The sequence below is a fragment of the Colletotrichum orchidophilum genome (genome assembly GCF_001831195.1).
Source record: "Colletotrichum orchidophilum strain IMI 309357 chromosome Unknown Scaffold_1.1, whole genome shotgun sequence".
Lineage (NCBI taxonomy): Eukaryota > Fungi > Ascomycota > Sordariomycetes > Glomerellales > Glomerellaceae > Colletotrichum > Colletotrichum orchidophilum.
The window spans coordinates 679153-697787 of NW_019172957.1; the positions used below are offsets into that span (position 1 = coordinate 679153).

An 18635-nucleotide genomic window follows, 5' to 3' on the forward strand; every position below is an offset into this window, starting at 1 on the left:
GTGGCATGCTTAAGGGGAAGTAGCACTGAAATGCCACGCTACCAATTGGGTATCATCGCGGTTGTTCACACACCAAGAGGGCCGGAGGGCCGCGCCGTCGCCGATGACCCGGGACGAATGCAATGCGAGGTTCATTCAGAGTTGCGGGGAAGTAAGTGACGGATCGTACAAGTGCAGCAGAGGTCCTAGGGAAGCAGGTGTTCGCCGCGAGAGATCCGCAGCTCGTAAGTGGGAGACTGCTGTCGGCGACTAACAGGGCCCAGGATAGACGTTGAGACGTATCGGGGCCGGGCTGCGACAGTGTTCGGGGTCCACGTGGGCGGTTTCATCGGTCTCTTTCGGCCGCTTGGAGCACTATGACACACGGATTCTGTTGGCTTCGAGTTTATTGCCGGCTGAAAGTCTGATAACGTGCCCTCGACATGATACGGTGATCCGATTCGGGACTTGTGGGAGACCAATGTCAAGTTGGGACGTCCAGTGATGGTAATAGTAACACAGAGATTGAGACATGTAAAAGCGAAAGAGTCCCCATGCCGTTCGTACCAGCTTGTCCTTGCCGTCCTCCAGTCCCGTCCTGGAGCTGGTCCCATTCCCACCCATTCCCACCTATTCCCAAAAAGCTTGCTTACCTAAAGGCGAGGAACTGGAAGTGGATACTCGGTCGACAACGTCGGTGGTGAGAGGCACGTACCGGTTGCACAACATTTATGCACTTAGCATTACCGTTCTTATTTTATGCAATCACACAAAGCTGTGCAGACCCACTTTCGAGTTTTTCTCTCCTCTTAAAACAGCTAATGGGCCACCAAGGCGCAATCACGCCATCGCCCCGGTCAGTCACCTCACCGTCCAAGCTCCACACCAGAGCCGCGCTCTCGACGTCGTCCACCACCAAACGAAGCCCATCCCGCCCGATCTAGCCATTCACCTCGAACCTGCTCTAATGCAAGCGCCGCGGCGTCTATTTAGCGAGCTCTTACAGCTCTCGACTCGGCGGCCCGTCCCTCCTCATCCGAGTTCTCGAGCGTGGCGAGGAAGCTGGATCCCTGCCGCTGCCGCTGCCGCTGCCGCTCTTCCTCAAGGATGTCGTCCTCTGCACGCCTCTGTCTGCTCAAGACACCCCCGACCGACACCCGTATCCTCCTCGACGCGCTTGGCCGATGGCCATGATAGCCAGGAACATGTACAGCAACGCCAGACTATCCGGCCAGGGGAGCGAGGGCGCGAACGTGAGCCCCAGTCTCCACGCCGCCGCAAGGGCCCGGCCACCGTCGGTACTTTGCTTGCTAGTGGCGGGCTCTTGTCTCTCTTCGTCGGCCTCTCGGAGCCCTTCCATGTGCCCACTCAGGACGAAGCAGATGCCTCCGACCCGGCCCCGTCTACCGACGACCGCGACCCGTCCATCCCTCGCTTCAGGCTCTCCGAGATCCGAAAACATGATGCCAAATCCGGCAGCCCGTGGGTTACCCAAGGCGACAAGGTCTACGATATTACTGACTGGGTTGATGCCCACCCTGGAGGTGAAGTCATCCTCCGTGCCGCTGGAGGTAGCATTGATCCCTACTGGAACATCTTTACCATTCACAAGTCGCCCCATGTCTATGAAATTCTCGAACAGTACTTGATTGGCTTTATCGACTCGGACGACCTTGTCGACGGCAAGCCCGCAGCTCAGGAAATAGAGGACCCCTTTAAGCACGATCCTAGCCGTGATGAGAGGCTCATCACCCTCACACCCAAGCCTCGCAATGCAGAGACACCGGTGGAAGGCCTGGCAGACAGCTATCTCACTCCTAATGAGCTCTTTTACGTGCGCAACCACATGTGGGTTCCCCAGGTCGACGATACTTCCGACTACACCCTCAAGATTGAGCTCCTCGACGGCACTATCAAGGAGTACACGCTCGATGACCTGAAGACTAAGTTCAAGCCAACCACTGTTGTGGCTGTTTTGCAATGCTCAGGCAACCGTCGAAGCGACATGACGCGCAACGCGAAGAAAACCAACGGACTCCAGTGGAACGTCGGCGCTATCTCCTGTGCGGAATGGCAGGGCGTTAAGCTCACCGATGTACTTGCCGATGCCGGTATTCCTGTCCTTGAGGCCATGACTGGAGATACGGAGGCCAAGCACGTTCAGTTCTCAGCGCTCGAAGCCTATGGCGCGTCAATTCCCATCGAATCTGCTCTGGACCCTCGTGGCGATGTTCTGCTGGCCTATTCGATGAATGGCAAGCCGCTGCCCCGAGATCATGGTTACCCTCTCCGTGCTCTTGTACCTGGCCACGTCGCCGCTCGTTCTGTCAAGTGGTTGAGCCAGATCACTATTTCTGATGAAGAAAGCCATAGCCAATGGCAGCGCAAAGATTACAAGTGCTTCGGCCCCAACGAGACGAGTCCCGACTGGGACCGTGCTGCGCCCATTCAAGAGATGCCCATCACAAGCGCCATTACTACCGTCAGATTAGGTGACTGGCAAACAACAACAAATGACTCGGCGGCAGACGAGACTGCCAGCAGCCTCCGCGAAGCATCTCTCATGGGGTATGCGTACTCTGGTGGCGGTCGCCGAATCGTGCGTGTTGATGTGAGCGTCGACAGTGGCAAGACTTGGGACCAAGCTGAGTTGCTCGACGAACCCGGAGCCCCGTCAAAGGCCGGACACAAATCCTGGGCATGGAAGCGCTGGCGGTACGACGGTGTAGTACCTCTTGGTGAGCCAGGCGAAGGGAGCAAGAAGTGTACTACGCTGCTGGTCAAGGCCACGGATGAGGCGTACAATTCGCAACCCGAGAGCTACGCGGCCATCTACAACCAGCGAGGGAATCTGGCCAACGCATGGCATCGGCTGAAGATTTGCTCCGATTGTGCCGTCCACGCCGTGGTCACGGCCAAGTAAATTGGTAGATGAGTTAGAGAAGAAAAAAGAAAGGAAGGAAGGAGGGAGGACACCAAAAGCGGTGAAGAAAGATGGAGTCAAAAGCTTAACGATGGCTGCAGAGAGATCGCATACGTGCACAGACAGTATGCTTGACGCAGCGGAGGCGTATTGCGGATTCATGAAGCGAAGCCTGTTGTTTATAATTGCCCTTCATTTTTGTTTACTCTTCTACTTAGCGCCCGCCCAAATGGAATGGTCAGGTTTCTGCTTACATCAACAATCCAAGGGAATTTGTTTATCTTTTTCGCCAATCCACCCAAGTGCGGCCCCGGAGTCCTAGTGTAGGCGCGTAGTCTATTGACCTAAGTTGAATGATATCGAAAGAATGTAACGTGTAAAGCCCTCTAGGTCCCACTACCCACCCTATCCCTCCTGTGCCAAACGAGCATGTGACGAGGTACCAACCAGCTTCAATTTACGGATTTAAGAGCTGCCGAAGGCGAGGACGTCAAGGACTGTTGCGAATTTATCCTCTCTGACCAAAGAATTTACACAGCACTTTCAAAGGCTCCTCCTTCCTGCACTCGCCTTCCCAACCACAACTGTCCTGTACTTACTATCATGGACTAGATCGATAAGTGATTGGAGCTTCGATATATCGGAGTCCTGTACACGACTATCGTAGAGTGTTGTGAGCTACAAAGACTTAGTTCGGCGGGGGAAGACACAGTTCCGTCCAACATTCTGGTTTATCAGTAACCCAACACTTTGATTTGGACATGACTAAATACCTTACATACCGCTCATTGGGTTATGCAGTATGTATTAAGAGCATTAAGTGGCCTCCATTGCGAAGAACAATGCTTTCGAGCATATTTGAATATGATCAAGTGAAAGATGATATGTTCCCTGTTATAAACGCGCACGATTTGGGCGCATCCTCCTTTTCTACATAAACGCCGGGTAATGTACAACCTTGCCTGCCTCCATCGCCAAACGCACAAGCCAGCCACCACACACCAATGGTCTCATCCCAGACATACACACTCTGTTTGCATCTAGTCGTCGTCGGTGTACCTGGGCCCGCTGGCAGCCGGAGTCTCAGGTGCGCCGTATGCTGCAGGAGTCGGCGCGCCGTAGTAGGCTGATGAGGAGGTGAAGCCACTGGCCGCAGGAGTAGGAGCACCAGCAGCCGGTGTCGGCGCCGAGTCAGCTCCCCATCCACCTTGCCATCCACCGCCTGGAGTTGGGGCACTCGCGGCACCCGGAGTAGGCGCTGAGTAGGCACCAGGCGTGGGGGCGTTGAGAGCGCCTGGTGTTGGCGCACTGAGAAGAGCACCGCCGGGTGTTGGTGCGTCGTAAGACTGACCGGGTGTGTATCCCCACGAGTCACCTCCGCTGGCCCCAGGAGTAGGGGCAGAGCCACCGTACGCAGGTGTCTTGGATCCAGAGCCCCATGCATCTCCGCCTCCGTATGCCGGCGTCTTCGAACCAAGACCAAAAGCGTCGTGTGCTGGTGTCTTCGCGCCTGACTGCCACGCTGGAGTTCTTGAGCCTCCGCCGTATGCGGTGCGGTTGCCGTCTCCGTAGGCCGTCCGAGAGCCATCGGCCCAAGCTGGCGTACGCGATCCGCCGTAGTCTGGACCACTTGACTTCCACGCAGGGGTGCGACCGCCGGTTGGCGCAGGGGCTTGTATGTGTTAGTAAACGAATTCAAGAGGAAGGCGAAATGAGGGGCAGCTGGCTTACTTCTTGAGCCCCAGGCGGGGGTTCTTTCCGGGCCGCCAGAGGCAACAGGCGTTCGACCTCCTTGCCAGTCTCCATGTCCACCACGACCACCACCCGGCGGACCGCTGTGACCACCACGACCTCCACGGCCGTTGATTTCTATCTTGGCTCCCGTGATCCTATCCTTGAAGCTCAAGTGATCTTTAGGTACCGTAATCGTCTTGCTCTTGGTATGCAGCTCGACACGAGCGTGTGTGTCAGTGGCATCCTTGACAATGCCGAGAAGACCCTTGTAACCGCCCTTTCTGATGATAACAGTCTTGTCGATAGCACGATCACGTCCTCCAAAGCTCTTGGGCGGTGCCATCTTGCTCTCAGATCCGTTGGGGTTGCGCTTCATGGCGGGGTTCATCTGATCCAGGTTGGGACCGGCAGATAGCACGCGCCCACCCTTGGCGGCGATGGTGTTGACGTTGCCAGCCTTGGTCACAAAAACGCCAGCGTTTTCATTGCTGTCGTTGTTGTGCAGGAAGACGTAGGCACGGTGAATGTGGATAATCTTGCCCTGGCGTTGCTGTCCACCATACTCCCTGACTACATCGTCGAGTCTGATCTCGGACCCGTTTCTGTCGGCGGCCACGGCGATCTTTCTCTTTGGCAGCTTGTTGGCAATCTGCGAGGGCATGACTTGTCGAGTATCTCCATTTTGGTCGAGGACCACCACCGACTCACGATCGACCTTGACAATACACCCAACCGTAGTCGGGTCCAGTTGGACCAAGTCAAAGAGCTCGTACTGACCGAGCGAGCCCTGTCCTCCGATGTCGCTAGCTTCACGCAAATCCTTGCTGAAGACGGTGACTTCGGTGTTGGTTTGATCGGTCAAGAACGTAACCCGGTCTTCCGATATCTTGACAACCATACCAACTTCATCGCGGAATCGACTGCCGCTAGTAACCTTGACGTGGTCTCCAACCCTGAAACGCTTTCTCAGGCCCTTGGTTGGCACTTCAATGATTTGACCGGCGAGTACTCCTTCTGTGACCTGCATGGTGACGATGTCACCCTGGACGTTGGTGGCCTTACCAACAACGCCTTTCTGCTCGCCTTCGTAGACTTCGATGATATCACCAGGCAGGTATGTGACATTGATGTTGCTGTCCTTGAGGCTCGAGGCCAAAGCCTTGAGGTCGAGGTTCTCGGTGCCGTCCTCAGCACCGGAGGCGAACCTGGTGACTTCTTCCAGGGTCGGGTTGACGTCCGTAACAACCAGCTGCTGAATCTTGATATCCTTGACTTGGAAGCCGTTCTCAAACTCGTCGCCCATGTAATTCCACACTTTGGTGGTGGGGTTACCCTGAATGTGTCTCGGGTGCCGCTTGCGGGCTTCTGTCTCATTGAAGAGGCGCTGGGGTGGGCGCGGGCCCGCCATCCCAACGGGTCGTTTCCTTTTGCCGTCGGGGGTTAGGGCAGATGCAAGCGCATCGTCTCTCATTCCGTAGTCGAGACGGGGGATGAACCGAACCCTAGCCTCGAGACCGTTCTCGGTAACGTCGATTACCTGAGCAAGGTCACCAGCATGTTTGGCGGGCTTGCGCAGCCTCACCCACGCGCCGGGCTCCAAAGTAGGGGTCTTGGTGACACGGAGCAAGTCGGGCATATCCTTAATGTCGACGAGGATCATCTTGGATCGAGGGTAGACGTTGAACATGCCGTCGAGGGCAACCATGATGTCGGTGGAGCGGTTAGCTTCAACGTAGACGTATCCCTTCATGACGGAGGTTGGACCACCACGCTCAAAGGCCGAGATAATGGCCAGTTCGTCCTTGGTACCTAGCCTCTCCTCGATGCGCTTCATGATGGAGAAAACCACCTCTCGCTCCTTGCCTTCTTTACACCTGACAGCCCAGATGGTGGGATCGTCGACGCTGGGCATCAGCAGGCGCTTGGGGACGACGGCCGAGTCCCCAAAGCCCTTGTTCGGACGGCGGTTGCCGTAACGCTGTCGAAGGATTTCGGCTTGCTTCTCGGCGTCCATGCTCGCCTCCATCTCGCGCCGACGGTCCAGCTCCCTGTGGCGTCTGTCATCATCGAGGCCTCCGTTCTCAGCAATATCGTCAGGATGAGCGTTGTCGATGAAGTCTTCTATCTCCTCGCCGTCTTTCTCCTCATCCTCGCCATCCTCCTCGTCATCAACTTCGGCTTCGATATCGAAGAAGGCAGCGCGGCGATCCTTTCTGCGCTTGCGACGATGTCCCTATTGATCCGCTGTTAAAACTAGTCCGCAACAAGAAATCAAGAAGGCTAGATTGGTTGATGCAACGGGTGCAAAGTGTTGCCTGTCATCTTGGCGATACATCTTTGTGTGAAAAGGCAGACAGCGCAGGCATCGACAGGAGGCTTACCTGTTGAACATCATCCTCGTCTTCGTCATCCTCGTCCTCCTCTTCGTCGTCGTCATGTTGAGCCACATCATCTTCCTCTTGATCCTCGTCGTCGTCATCGTCAACTACTCTCGACTTGGAGGGGGCGGGGGCGTCGTCGGCAGGGCTGCTTTCGCGGGCATGATTGTCGCTAGCTGACTGATCGGGTTCCTCGTCGGACAAGTCGGCGGGTGCAGGGTTGAAATCATCTTCCTCTTCGGAATCGTCGTATCGATTAGATGACATCTTGGAAGACAACGGAACGTCGAGTCAAAGGTGTCAGGTCACAGGTGGTGTGGCTTTTCCGTTATGTTATTATTGTCGAGGTGAGATCCTTTTCGAGGTGAATCTGCCAAAGAAGCAGATTATCAAGGGAAGGAACAACGACCCTTCCGACTGATTTGCCCGATGGCAGCGATCTTGGGCTCCGGCTGGTCAATCAAGCAGAAAGATGGAGGAAGGCGCAAAAGGGGTTCGGCTGCCGGGTCGAAGGATGGGATTGAGGTGAAGGTGAAGGCAAAGCAAAAGGCAACGGAGAATAGAAAGCTTAGGACTAGCAAAGGCTACGACGAATGATGGGCGAATAACGCGAAGCACATCTCCATCTGAAAGGGGACTAGCGCGATTTTCCCAGACTGACACCTCAGGCAAATCGTACTTTCTGCCGCAGCAGTAGGTAGGTGCTCTACAGTGGGGCTGCCTTAGCAGTCCCGCCTGTCATCCCTCTACACAATCCTGATTGACTTCCCTTCACTGTATGCCGTCCTGTCTCCATTGAGATGAGGTCGCTGTATTGGCAATTGGATGGGCATTTTTATCATGATGCTCTCATGTCTTAGGACGGGCTGCTCTAATTGATTTTTGGTTCTAATTTAAATAGTGAAAAATATTGAACGAGTGCTTAGGTAGTCACTAAGTAAAGAGAGACGATCGCAATCAAGACAGCGTGCTGAATCCTGAATGATACGCAGAAGTGTGCTTGACTGTGTCATTCATTTAGGAACATACATCCGCTGGAAGACCATTTCAATCGGGTACTCTTCTGCATTGAAAATCCATGTGAATGATACAGTCCTAGTTGCCCTAGAAATGTTAAAGATGGGAGCCGAGAGAAGCCTCGGCACATGAGTGCTTCTCCAACTCAATCATGAATGAATTTCCATCCTCAGACTAGAAATCCCCCATAACTGAGCGCCTCTCCATTTCCCTATGCCTTCATTCTTAATCTGAATTCAAACCAAAACTTGTTGATAGCTTGAGAAAAAATATGAAGGCTATTGTCATTGAAGAATTCGTCAACGTAAGTCCTAGCCTCCGGAGACTGTGCCTCAATCTTATGAACATATTCTAACCCATCAACAAGGATTTCGATCAAGTCAAGGTCTCAGAGATTGACCCGCCCATCGCTAGAACAGACCGCTATCTCGTCCAAGTCAAGGCCGCCGGGGTAAACTTCGTCGATACACTCTATGTAAGTCAGACAAATCACGAGCAATTCCTCCAAAAACAGTTGGGCTGGTTGGCTAATAATTCCCATATAGGCCAGAGGGAAACACCAAAACAACCGGTCCCTGGTACGCCCGCCATTCATATTAGGCCTCGAGTTCGCCGGTATCATCCTCTCAGCCCCGTCCGCCTCTGACTTCTGTCCCGGCGATAGAGTCTTCGGAGGCTGCACGGGCTCGTACAGCGATATTATCTCACTCGACGCCTCGACACGCCTACATCGCATCCCCACAAAATGGACTTTCGCCCAAGCTGCCGGGCTCGCCGCCACGCTCCCCGTCTCCTACGCAGCGCTCATCCAGGCCGGTATCCAAGCTGGCCAGACCGTGCTCGTCCATGCTGCTGCTGGCGGACTCGGTCTTATGGCCGTTCAGGTTTCCGCAGCCATGGGATGCCGCGTGATAGGGACGGCGGGCTCATCTGAGAAATGTGACGTGGCTCGAAGATCAGGAGCCATGGAATGTATCAACTATACCGAGGACCTAATGTGGTGGGATCGTGTACTGGAACTAACAGATGGAAGGGGTGTCGACGTCGTCTTTGATCCCGTCGGCCTAGTTGACCGAAGCTTAAAGTGCATTGCACACAGAGGCAAGATACTCATTGTAGGATTTGCCGGCATTAAGGATGATATGGAGAAAATCGCCATGAACAGAGTTCTGCTGAAGCAGGTGTCGTTGATCGGTTATGTGAGTATTGGGGGTGGATTCCATAGCCATACCCTACCCTATCTAATATAGCTAACGAATGCGTCGTAGCGGTACGGCGAGAGTCTGCGACGAAATACAGAAGAGGAAAAGACCATCTGGGACCAGCTCCGACCCTTGATCGAGACCGAAACAATACGGCCGGTCGTCTATCACTCTGAATATCCCGGCCTCAAACATGTCCCCAGAGCGCTCAAAGACATGACGAACCGCAAGATATGGGGCAAAGCAGTCATTACTTTAGATGATGACACTGGTGACCTGCCTTCGACGAAGCTTTGATTCACGGCAAAGTGCTCTACTGCGAAAAGCTGTGTTTTCAAGTTACCCGAAGTAGGTACACGTACTGAGGACACTAGGGAAGACCACACTGGTGTGGGACAAACACCGCGCAATATCATAACATTCCCTTCATCCCTTTCAAATGTGACCTCCGGTATATAGCCATCAACTGTCCCAAACTTTTGTTCCTGACCACCGACCAGGGGGGTCAATACTGAGTCTTGTGATGCGTTGAAGGTGCGTTGAAACCAACTCGCCTCAACTGACTGCCTATTCCAAGTGAATTCGTTTGAAACGTAGTTCACAGACAGTATCCCCTCCCTTCAGCCGGCTCAAGAGCCGATCCCTAAACGCCAGGCTTTGCGATGCATACATCATGAGTGACCAGCCAGATTTATGAACAACGCAGCAAGGCGGTCGGATTAGTTGCTGCTCGTCGCCCTCAGTTCCTTCAGGCGCCGGTTCGTCCGCACGTCTTGACACCCCAAAGACCCCGGCCAGCGCTTACTCCCAGCCACTCTCCCTGGTCACTGGAGAGATGCGGCACCCAGGCTAGGTTACCAACTTCGTAATCGCACTGCCAGCTAGCGTACGGACTTCTTATGTTGTCTGGCTGGGCGGCACCATTGGCAGGTGGCCCGCCACCAAGCGCAGGGTTGCTGTTGTATACATCCCAGAGCAGTACCTGGCAGTCGTCGGCTCCGGAGGCCAGGACGCCACGCCTTGTGGGCGACCACTCAATGGAGTTAAGGGAGCCTCCGTGGCCCCGGAGTTCGAGGAGAGCCTGTCCAGGGTGTCTCACATCAAGAATCCGAATTACGTTTGAGTCTTGCGCAAATGTAGCCAGCAAATGGGTATCGTGGGGAGAAGTTGCTAGTCTCAACAATGGAGGGGGGTTCGACATTGTCTGCTGCGCGAGCGTAGGGCTAATTCGTCCACCATTGGCATCTGTCATGTTTAATCAGTATCACAGAGCTTGCAAAAGTGGCATTTTAGGCGGAGTGTACCTCGCTCATCCTTTCCAGTAGGCTCGTAGATGATGGTGCTGTGCTCCAAACTACGCAAATCGAACATGCGGACGCTACCGTCTTGTCCACAGCTCACAAAGACGTCAACACTGTTAGCGCAGAAGCGCACATCGTAGACCTCCTTATCGTGGGCAATCAGTTGTGTCTTAGCCGTCAGCGACGGAATGTCCCAAATCGTGCACGTGGTATCGATGCTGGACGTGATTATCAAGCTAGGAGAAACCGTGTTCCAGTCGAGCGAAGTAAGCGGCGCGGTATGGTCAGGGGTCTTGGAGTTGGAAAGTAGCGCGAGAGGCGTAAGTTTCGTGACGGCAGGGTCTCTGGCTCGATTGGTTATGGAGTTGCTCTGGGAGACAGGACTTTCGGAGGGGAGAGACCATAGACGAAGGTGGTCTCCAGAGGTCGCAAGGAGGTCGGTGGACTGCTTCTGCGAAGAGGGCGGTTCCCAGAGCAGGCGCGTCACAGGGTAGGAATGTGTGGCCTCGGCGACTTTTTGGAACTCGAGGTTGATCTTCGGGGTGCCCGGTTGATAGACATCGTTGGGCGTCGGAACCATTTGGGTATCCAGAATTTGGATCTAGGGCGACATGATAGTGTTAGCCAGATCAAGCTATCAACATCACAGCGAGGGGTTCGTACGTAGTTGTGCCCGTCTTCTAGATAGCTACCGACGGCAAGCTTCCCAGCGCCGTTGCCCTGGGGAGGCCACTTGCACCAGTCGAAAGCATACAGGGCCCAAGGAGCGAGGTAGTTGCTGGTACCAGGCTGGGCATTGGCAAGCTCATATGCAGCGCTACCGGGCACGCCATCGGACATGCTCGAATCGGCGCGGGGTCGAATATCGGCCAGACCCAAGGGTGTATTCGAAATGTTTCGCTGGGAGCCAGGCGCATTATACTTCTGGTCCGGTAGAGACATAAATTGGGATCCTGAGCCACTGGGAGTGGTGGGCGTGTAGGGCGCAAAGGACGAGGCACCTTCGTATCCGGCAGCAGGCGAGGAGCGCGAGTAGCTGTGGGACAGGCTCAGGCTGGGAGGTTTGGAAGGCGTTTGATATTCTTGCTGCTGCTGAGGCTGTATGGCAGACATACTGGGGGCGGTGTTGGCAGTGGTGGCAGGAGGACGACCACCTGCACCACCTGGTTGCAAGACGTTAGGCACCGACGATGTGCTCTGGTAGGAAGGCGCGTGGGGGTGAGTGTTTGGGGACGACTGCTCCAGCTTGATATGGGGTGCGGCCGGGGCAGCAGACGACGATGAGTATTCGCGGGGTGACGGCTGGCCGTGCTGGATCATGCCCGCTGGCATGTGCAATTCGTCGTGCTGGGAGTTGTAGGTGCTGGGGCGTCGCGGGGTGCCAGTCTGGAACTGGGGTTGTTGCTGCTGCTGCTGCTGCGACGGCGGCGACGGCTGTTGCTGTTGCTGGTTCATGACCGCGAGAGCAGAGGAAGGTGAGGAGGAGGGCGTTGGCGCGGGCAGCAGAGTGACGGAGGGGGAAAGGCCCGGCGGCCCTGATGTCTCAGTCGCAGTGGAGTGGGCGGGCAGCGAGTAGGTAGAGTCTCTGTGCAGCTGTTGGCCGTGGGCTGGAAGCAGAGCGGCGGGGAGGGAGGCACGCTGCTGGTTGTACTCGAAGTCCGACTGGGAGCGAGAGTGGGAGAAAGGAGGGTGGTTGCTGGAGGCGGAAGGCGGCTGAGAGGAGTAGGAGGAGGAGGAGGAGGAGGAAGGAGAGTAGGGGTTAGAATGGGAGTGAGAGCGCGAATAAGAATGGGAGTGAGAATGAGAATGAGAGCGAGAGTAAGAATGGGATTGGTGAGGCTGGAGGGCGAAGGCGGAAGCGGAGTCGGTCGCGGCGGCGGTGGTGGGCGTACGAGTGACTGCCCTACTGTTGGTGGTGTTCTGATTGTTCGTCTCGTGGTAGTAGTCGTTGTCCCAGTGGAAGTTGGGGACGGCGGGGGGGACGGCGGGGGGGACTTTGGGCACTAATGGCCCAGGCGCACCAGCGGCAGTGGAGGCTGCCGTTGTGGATGTGGACGTCGACGGTGGTGTCGAGGTCGAGGTTGACGTCAAGGCTGCTGCATTCGAGGCTCCCGGGGTGTATTGGAGAGAGGAGGAAGTGGTGGGAGAAGCGAGCCCGATGCCGAGCCCGGTTTGAGGAGGAGGAGGATGCGAGTTGTTGTTGGACTGGAGGTAGCCAGACTGCAGCTGCTGTTGCTGCTGTTGCAATTGTTGCTGGACACAAGGCGAATATGGCGAGTGCTGCGAGTATACAGACGACAAAGAAGAAGGCGCCAGATTGGGCAGCGGTGGGCGGGTGTGGCCAGCCGTGCTATGAATTGTTGGAGGGGCATCCAAATTGACATTGGAGGCTGAGGCTGACGAAGCAGCAGACTCAAAGGCAGCAGGAGCGGGAGCTGGAGGGGACGTGGTGGCGGCGGCAGCGGCAGCGGCCGGGGCTCCAATGGACCCCAAGGCCTGGGCCGCCTGCCAGAGCGCCGAAGACGCGCTTAGGCGTTGCTGGTGGTGCGGACGCCATTGCTGCTGTGGCTGCTGTTGTGTCTCGGGGTCGATGCTCTGCTGCGAGGCCGTTCGACGATGACCCAGAAAGTGCATCATATTTATTTATTTTTGGTTGTGTTCCTTATGTGGCCAACCAAGTGATATGCGCGCGCGTGGGTTGAATGGGACGCGGGACGGACGGGGAACGAACAACAACAACAATAACAAGACGATGAAGAAGAAGAAGAAGAAGCAGACGAAGAACGACAACAAGGACGACGATGAGATGGCCAGGGCGAGGAACAAGACACAAAGGATGAGGGAGGAGGGACGAAGACGCAGACAACAGCAGGCCAGGGGCAGACGGTGGCAGTGCCAAAGTCCTCGGCATCCGCAGTCTTGTCTGATCTGATGGTGGTGTGCGGGAGGTGAACTTGTCCTATATTCTGTCTGGTCTCCAATACCCCTTCCGAATTGACTTGCAGAGCAAGCAATCTGTTATTCGCGTTGTCGTTCCGGCAGAAAAATCACTCGTATCTACAGCGGCACCCCCTGACTAATGAACGCCCGAGTCGTTCATCGTTGATGGGCCCTGGCATTGGGCATACATACGGATAGACGGACAACGGACACACGGAAACACGGACGCAAACGCTGCCAGGGATGAGGACAGGCCAAAAGAGTGAGCCAAGGAAAGTAGACCGTCTCATTAATGTAAGTACTGACCTAGGCAATGGAAGGCAACCAGACAGGTCGGATACACACGACACCTCTCAAACATTTGATTGGGCACAATTATGGGGGCCCGTTATTCGCGTTTCCCCCGTGAGCCATGTGAACAACAGGCAATCTCGAAAGACTCCCAACGGATAGCATCGTCCAATTCGGATACCTACCTTACGGTAAGGTAGGTAGGTACCTTAAGGTCCGTACCTTACCTCACTAATACATTCCTTAATCGGATAGTAGCTTATCGATAATAAATGACTCCAAGCTTACCTAAGAAGTGCACGAATGATTTAGGTAACCCGCCGTGTGACGTCTGTCTCGCACGGGCGGCTGTGGCACATGCTCAGAGCTCGTGAGCTCTTGCTTCCCGTAGGTACCAAAAGATACTCTTTATCTCGTACCCTCACACCTGGCGTTGCTTTCCCATCGTCGACTTTGCTATGCTCTGTCCTGTAGAATCCACACGTTTGCCGTAGCATCCTGCCGTATTCAATATCTCATACTCGTCACCAATGTCTATATGTTCTTCTGATTGACAACTTCTTGGCTATAGTCCAGACTTGGCCATCTCTCCGACGAGCACCCTCAGCACCCTTGCCAACCACGAATTTCCTGCTGACCGCGCCATCGCCAATTCTCCCCGTCCCGCTCAGCAGCGTCGAATGCGCCATGATGGCATCTAGCTCACCAAGCTTCCTCGACCGAGTCTCGCCGACCCGACAGAAACCTCCCATTCTGCCACTGTACACGTCCCGTCCGAAGCCTTCAGACGACTACGATCTCGATGATCTGTCCCCCAGGCCCGATGTATCTCTGCTGTCAGAGTCGCCGCCGTTGCCAATAATGATGTCGACAGCGCGCTCTCCTTCTCCCCTGGACCCATGGGACGATGACCCTTTTGGTCCGGCGGACACCTTCTCCAAGTTGAAGCCCAAGACTATGTTTGCTGGCCCCCCACCACCCATAACCGCCTCAGTAGTATTACAGCCCTCCGCGGCGTCGGGGAGGCGGGGCCCTCGGAGACCAGTACGCCAGAACGAGGCAAAGGGGATGTCTTCCAGCCGGCTATCATTTGGAAGCATAATGTTCGACCACAGCTCGCGCGACTCAAGCAAGTCCCGCGTTGACTCTGTCTGGCGGAATCTACGACACCGAGAACGAGCTCTCCATAGAGAGGTGCAGCGATTGCTCGACATACAAGCCACAAGACTAGGATCTGGCGCTGAAACTCTCGACGCTAGCACTGGAGGGGCTGAGACGTGGAGCGATTCTGGGAGTAGCACGCCGACGGGGACATTCTATTCTACAGCGACGTCCAAGTCTCGCATGGTGGCATCGTTAGACCCTCCGATACGCGCGACTCCTCGCGGCGATATAATACCTGTTCGACAACCCAAGGTACACGGTCAACAGGGCCTTCGCGCGGCACGGAGCGGACTGCGACAGGCCTTGGCAGCCCTCACCGGTCTCAAGACGGAAGAAAATGCATACATCGAATCGGCCCTCTCGCAACGAAAGAAAGCCCTCTCGTATCTGGATAAATTGGACAAGCGCAGGGCTAGCATTTCTGCCGAATTGCAAAGTTTGGCTGACGATGAGGAGGAGCCTCTGGCAAAGGAGCTCCGAACCTTGGGAGAACAGCATGATACTTTAGGGCAAGAAATCCGCGAGCTAGAGGAGAAGCTCGTCGGGATGAGAAATCGCCACCGATGGCTCGAGCGAAAGATGGAAGATGTCCACAACCGTCGTGAGGCTGGCTTGAGTGGCTACAGGGGTGCTTTGAAAGAAGTCGAAGGGGAGGTCACCTCCCTTCTACGCCGGCCTCCCATCGAACCCTTGGATCTTGATGTTATCGAAGCCGTATCGCGGAATGAAACTGGAAGTGGCAACGATGTCCAAGACTTACCCAGCGGGGCTGAGTTCTTCCGCATGATACCCACGCGACGCACACTCAGCATGGCCAAGGACTGGTGGGAAAGCGAAATGGACTTCCTCCACAAGCGAAAGGCGCAGGTGGACAAGGACCGCGATGCGCTTGACCAAGGCACGGAGTTGTGGCAGGAAACGGTCAAACTCGTCACGACTTTCGAGGCGGATTTGCGCCAGTCCCTAAGCGGCGGTGCTTCTTTGGCCAAGGGCAAACAGACCCCGCGAGCACAACAAGAGGGCGTCGAGGCTCTCTTGCCGCGGATGGCCCAGGTCATCTTGGAGCTTGAAGCAAACATGAGATTGGCTGAACAAAACAGCTGGAACCTTCTAATATGTGCCGTCGGCGCTGAACTCGAGGCGTTCCGAGATGCCGCAAGTCTCCTTCGAGGAAGTTTACCAAAGCATCAGGTAGCGGCGGCAAAAGTTGACGATATCGAAGAACCCTGGCACAATGGCGATGACCAAGAAGAGCAGATGCTGCAAAAGAATGTAGCCACAGCTACGACTCAAGGTCATCAAGGGGAGAGCGACAATGAGGTCCCGCCGGACTTGCTGGTGTCACATCTGGAAGAGCATCTGGAAGAGCATGATGATGACCATTCCAACGTCGGGTCTATACGGACGTCGTCTTCGAGGCGTGATAGTGACAATGAGGTCCCCCCAGAGTTCCTCGCGGAGCACAGTAACGATGAGGGTATAGACTGAACATGAGGGAGGGTCTCTTGACATGTGCGCTTTGGATAGCGTTTGTAACGGGTTCAACTCGGGTGTACAATGTTTGCCAGGAGCTGAAGGTGTTGTTGGAGCACGCTTTTTTTTTGAACACGAATTATGCTACGGATGGACAAGAAACAAGACAGGACAGTGGGATTGGGCAGGATACCCCGCAGACCATGATTCAATTAATTGGGGCGTTTAAGGAGGAGCAATTTTACGCCCGGCTGTTCACTGTTTTTTATTTTGCCTCTCTTCATAATATCATTAACAGAGTCACGTCGAAAGGTAACCAGCTGTCAACCAAGGGAGCTATGGCGCACGAGAGGAGCTGCAGTGGCAGACCGTGGCGGATTGGATTTGGTCGGTAACCTCGGCTATGGCCGCATCCCGCGAAGAGGACGATCCCGAAAGTGGGGTCCATAGGTCCGGTTGGAAGGATTTACACGGGGTAGCCCGGTGCCCAAAGGGCCTCGCAATAATAAAACCAAGAGCTCGCCGGTGAAGGCTCGGTTTCTGTTCCCCAAAGTACAGCTAGGAAATTGCCCTTAGTCGCCCATAACGCCCGCATACAGACACAAATCTGCTTTCCGAGACCACAAAAGCCAGCAAACTCAGCCCACTGGGATTACACCGCTGAGAAGCAGCCCCATGCTGATATCTCCCGAGGAGTCGCAGAGCGTTTCGAGAATCATAATGCGGCAAAACCACCTAGGATAAAGCTGGAAATGAATGAGGAGGGAGATCCGATTCCAGACCATCATGGGAAGGGCGGGGGTCCGTGGATAACGATTCAACTGGTGCTGTCTCGAGTTCGAATTATCGCCTGCGTTCGAACCAACCACTGGAGCCGGCAATGGCGACCGACTGATCCATCACCCACTCGCCGACGCCGAGATACTTTTCGATCCACTTTGAAACGTCTTTGTTCTCGCCGGCAGCTCTGTCCGTCTTGAAACTGGGTCTGACGATTCCCAGAATGGGCACATGTTAGCCGCGCTGCGTCTTATCTGTCGGCCGGGACTCTGGTATTCGCATCGAAACATCGGATAGTCACTCACGTCAGGCCCGTCGAACGCTGCATGCCGGCGAGGAAGGCGGAGACTGAAAAATTCCCAAGGATTAGCGAACGAACCGATCGAGGCAGACGATGCAATCAACTGCAGAACAGGGGAGGGGGTGGGGGACTAACAGAGCACCGCATCGAATGCGTAGTGAGTCAAACGTCCAATCTTTGACCAGAGGCCCAGAGTCAGCAAGTTGAGGAGCTAGGGAGGTGTTAAGACTGCGCAAGCAAATCTCCACGCTAGACAGCGAGGCGAGCCAGAGCACGAGGGCCGCTCGCCAGCAGCCCGACGGGGGTAGAAAAGGCTGGACCAACCATTTTGGTGCAAGTTGTTGAAAGGTCTGTCTGGTTCGGTTCCTTTTTTCTCAATCTGTTGTTTGTTGTCCCTCGATATTGTTGCTATCTTTGAGGGTTCCAATCGTCGTCGTCTCGGAGTTGTGGCGGCGTAATCACAAATGTCAAAGGCTGGAAACGAAGGATGTTGATCATGAGACAAGGCTCGCCTAAGGTGCATGGGAGTTGGCAGCCACACTGGAGCAACTGGAGTACCTCTGGATACCTACCCCGGCGGACGACTGTCCAAGTGGACTGTGCACACCAAGCAACCTGAAATGCCTCAGGCTAAAGTGAGACTATCCGACATTCCGATAAGATAAGATGTCTACGTTCATATCTTATCTAAGCCCCCATATGTGCGATACCAAGGATCCTCACCGAGTGTCGTCGGTGGGAATCAAAGTCATGGAGACGTGAGGTCAATTAAGCTCATCTTGAGTTCGTGTGGCTCCAAGTGGAGAAGCGACGATTTTATGGCTTGCTGACCATGAATTACCTCAGCCTTGAGGTGCCTTGTACCTCAAGCCTCAAGGTGCCTTGCCTTACTCTGGGATTTTGGATACCATCTCCTTCGTGTCTTTCCTACGGGGTCCTCCATGAAGTTATGAAGACACCAATTCCTGGGTGTCACACTCCCAGCACAACTTTTGGAACATGATGAGGGAAATAGAGAGAAGAAGCGCGACTCGGACCCGAACCATCGAGGCGGCTTGAATCGCGTCACCAGCAATGCGGATTAGCCGGAGCTCGGATGGGACCTGGGCTCTTTCTCCTCCGCGGCACAAATGGAATTGTCCGACGGTGCAC

The 18635-nt window shown here is 55.0% G+C and overlaps 6 protein-coding genes across 6 annotated transcripts; 3 read left to right on the forward strand and 3 right to left on the reverse strand.

Moving 5' to 3' along the window:
* Positions 1 to 946: 946 nt before the first annotated feature.
* On the forward strand, positions 947 to 2902 carry CORC01_00119 (oxidoreductase molybdopterin binding domain-containing protein; the record flags this gene model as incomplete). The annotated part of the gene is made up of 1 exon (XM_022611777.1): positions 947 to 2902. The coding sequence occupies one exon, from the start codon at positions 947 to 949 to the stop codon at positions 2900 to 2902; it is 1956 nt and encodes a 651-aa protein (XP_022481782.1).
* A 1040-nt stretch (positions 2903 to 3942) lies between these two features.
* CORC01_00120 (uncharacterized protein) lies at positions 3943 to 7281 on the reverse strand (the record flags this gene model as incomplete). The annotated part of the gene is made up of 3 exons (XM_022611778.1): positions 3943 to 4574; positions 4634 to 6869; positions 7018 to 7281. 3 exons carry the CDS (start codon positions 7279 to 7281, stop codon positions 3943 to 3945), a joined length of 3132 nt encoding a protein of 1043 aa, XP_022481783.1.
* Positions 7282 to 8302: 1021 nt separating this feature from the next.
* CORC01_00121 (zeta-crystallin) lies at positions 8303 to 9530 on the forward strand (the record flags this gene model as incomplete). Its single annotated transcript, XM_022611779.1, has 4 exons — positions 8303 to 8335; positions 8399 to 8506; positions 8577 to 9230; positions 9300 to 9530. The coding sequence occupies 4 exons, from the start codon at positions 8303 to 8305 to the stop codon at positions 9528 to 9530; spliced, it is 1026 nt and encodes a 341-aa protein (XP_022481784.1).
* Positions 9531 to 9981: 451 nt separating this feature from the next.
* Positions 9982 to 13171, reverse strand: CORC01_00122 (WD repeat domain-containing protein; the record flags this gene model as incomplete). The annotated part of the gene is made up of 3 exons (XM_022611780.1): positions 9982 to 10478; positions 10538 to 11135; positions 11198 to 13171. 3 exons carry the CDS (start codon positions 13169 to 13171, stop codon positions 9982 to 9984), a joined length of 3069 nt encoding a protein of 1022 aa, XP_022481785.1.
* A 1284-nt stretch (positions 13172 to 14455) lies between these two features.
* On the forward strand, positions 14456 to 16417 carry CORC01_00123 (uncharacterized protein; the record flags this gene model as incomplete). Its single annotated transcript, XM_022611781.1, has 1 exon — positions 14456 to 16417. One exon carries the CDS (start codon positions 14456 to 14458, stop codon positions 16415 to 16417), a length of 1962 nt encoding a protein of 653 aa, XP_022481786.1.
* An 828-nt stretch (positions 16418 to 17245) lies between these two features.
* On the reverse strand, positions 17246 to 17810 carry CORC01_00124 (uncharacterized protein; the record flags this gene model as incomplete). Its single annotated transcript, XM_022611782.1, has 4 exons — positions 17246 to 17390; positions 17488 to 17530; positions 17619 to 17694; positions 17808 to 17810. The coding sequence occupies 4 exons, from the start codon at positions 17808 to 17810 to the stop codon at positions 17246 to 17248; spliced, it is 267 nt and encodes an 88-aa protein (XP_022481787.1).
* Between the last annotated feature and the right edge of the window lie 825 nt (positions 17811 to 18635).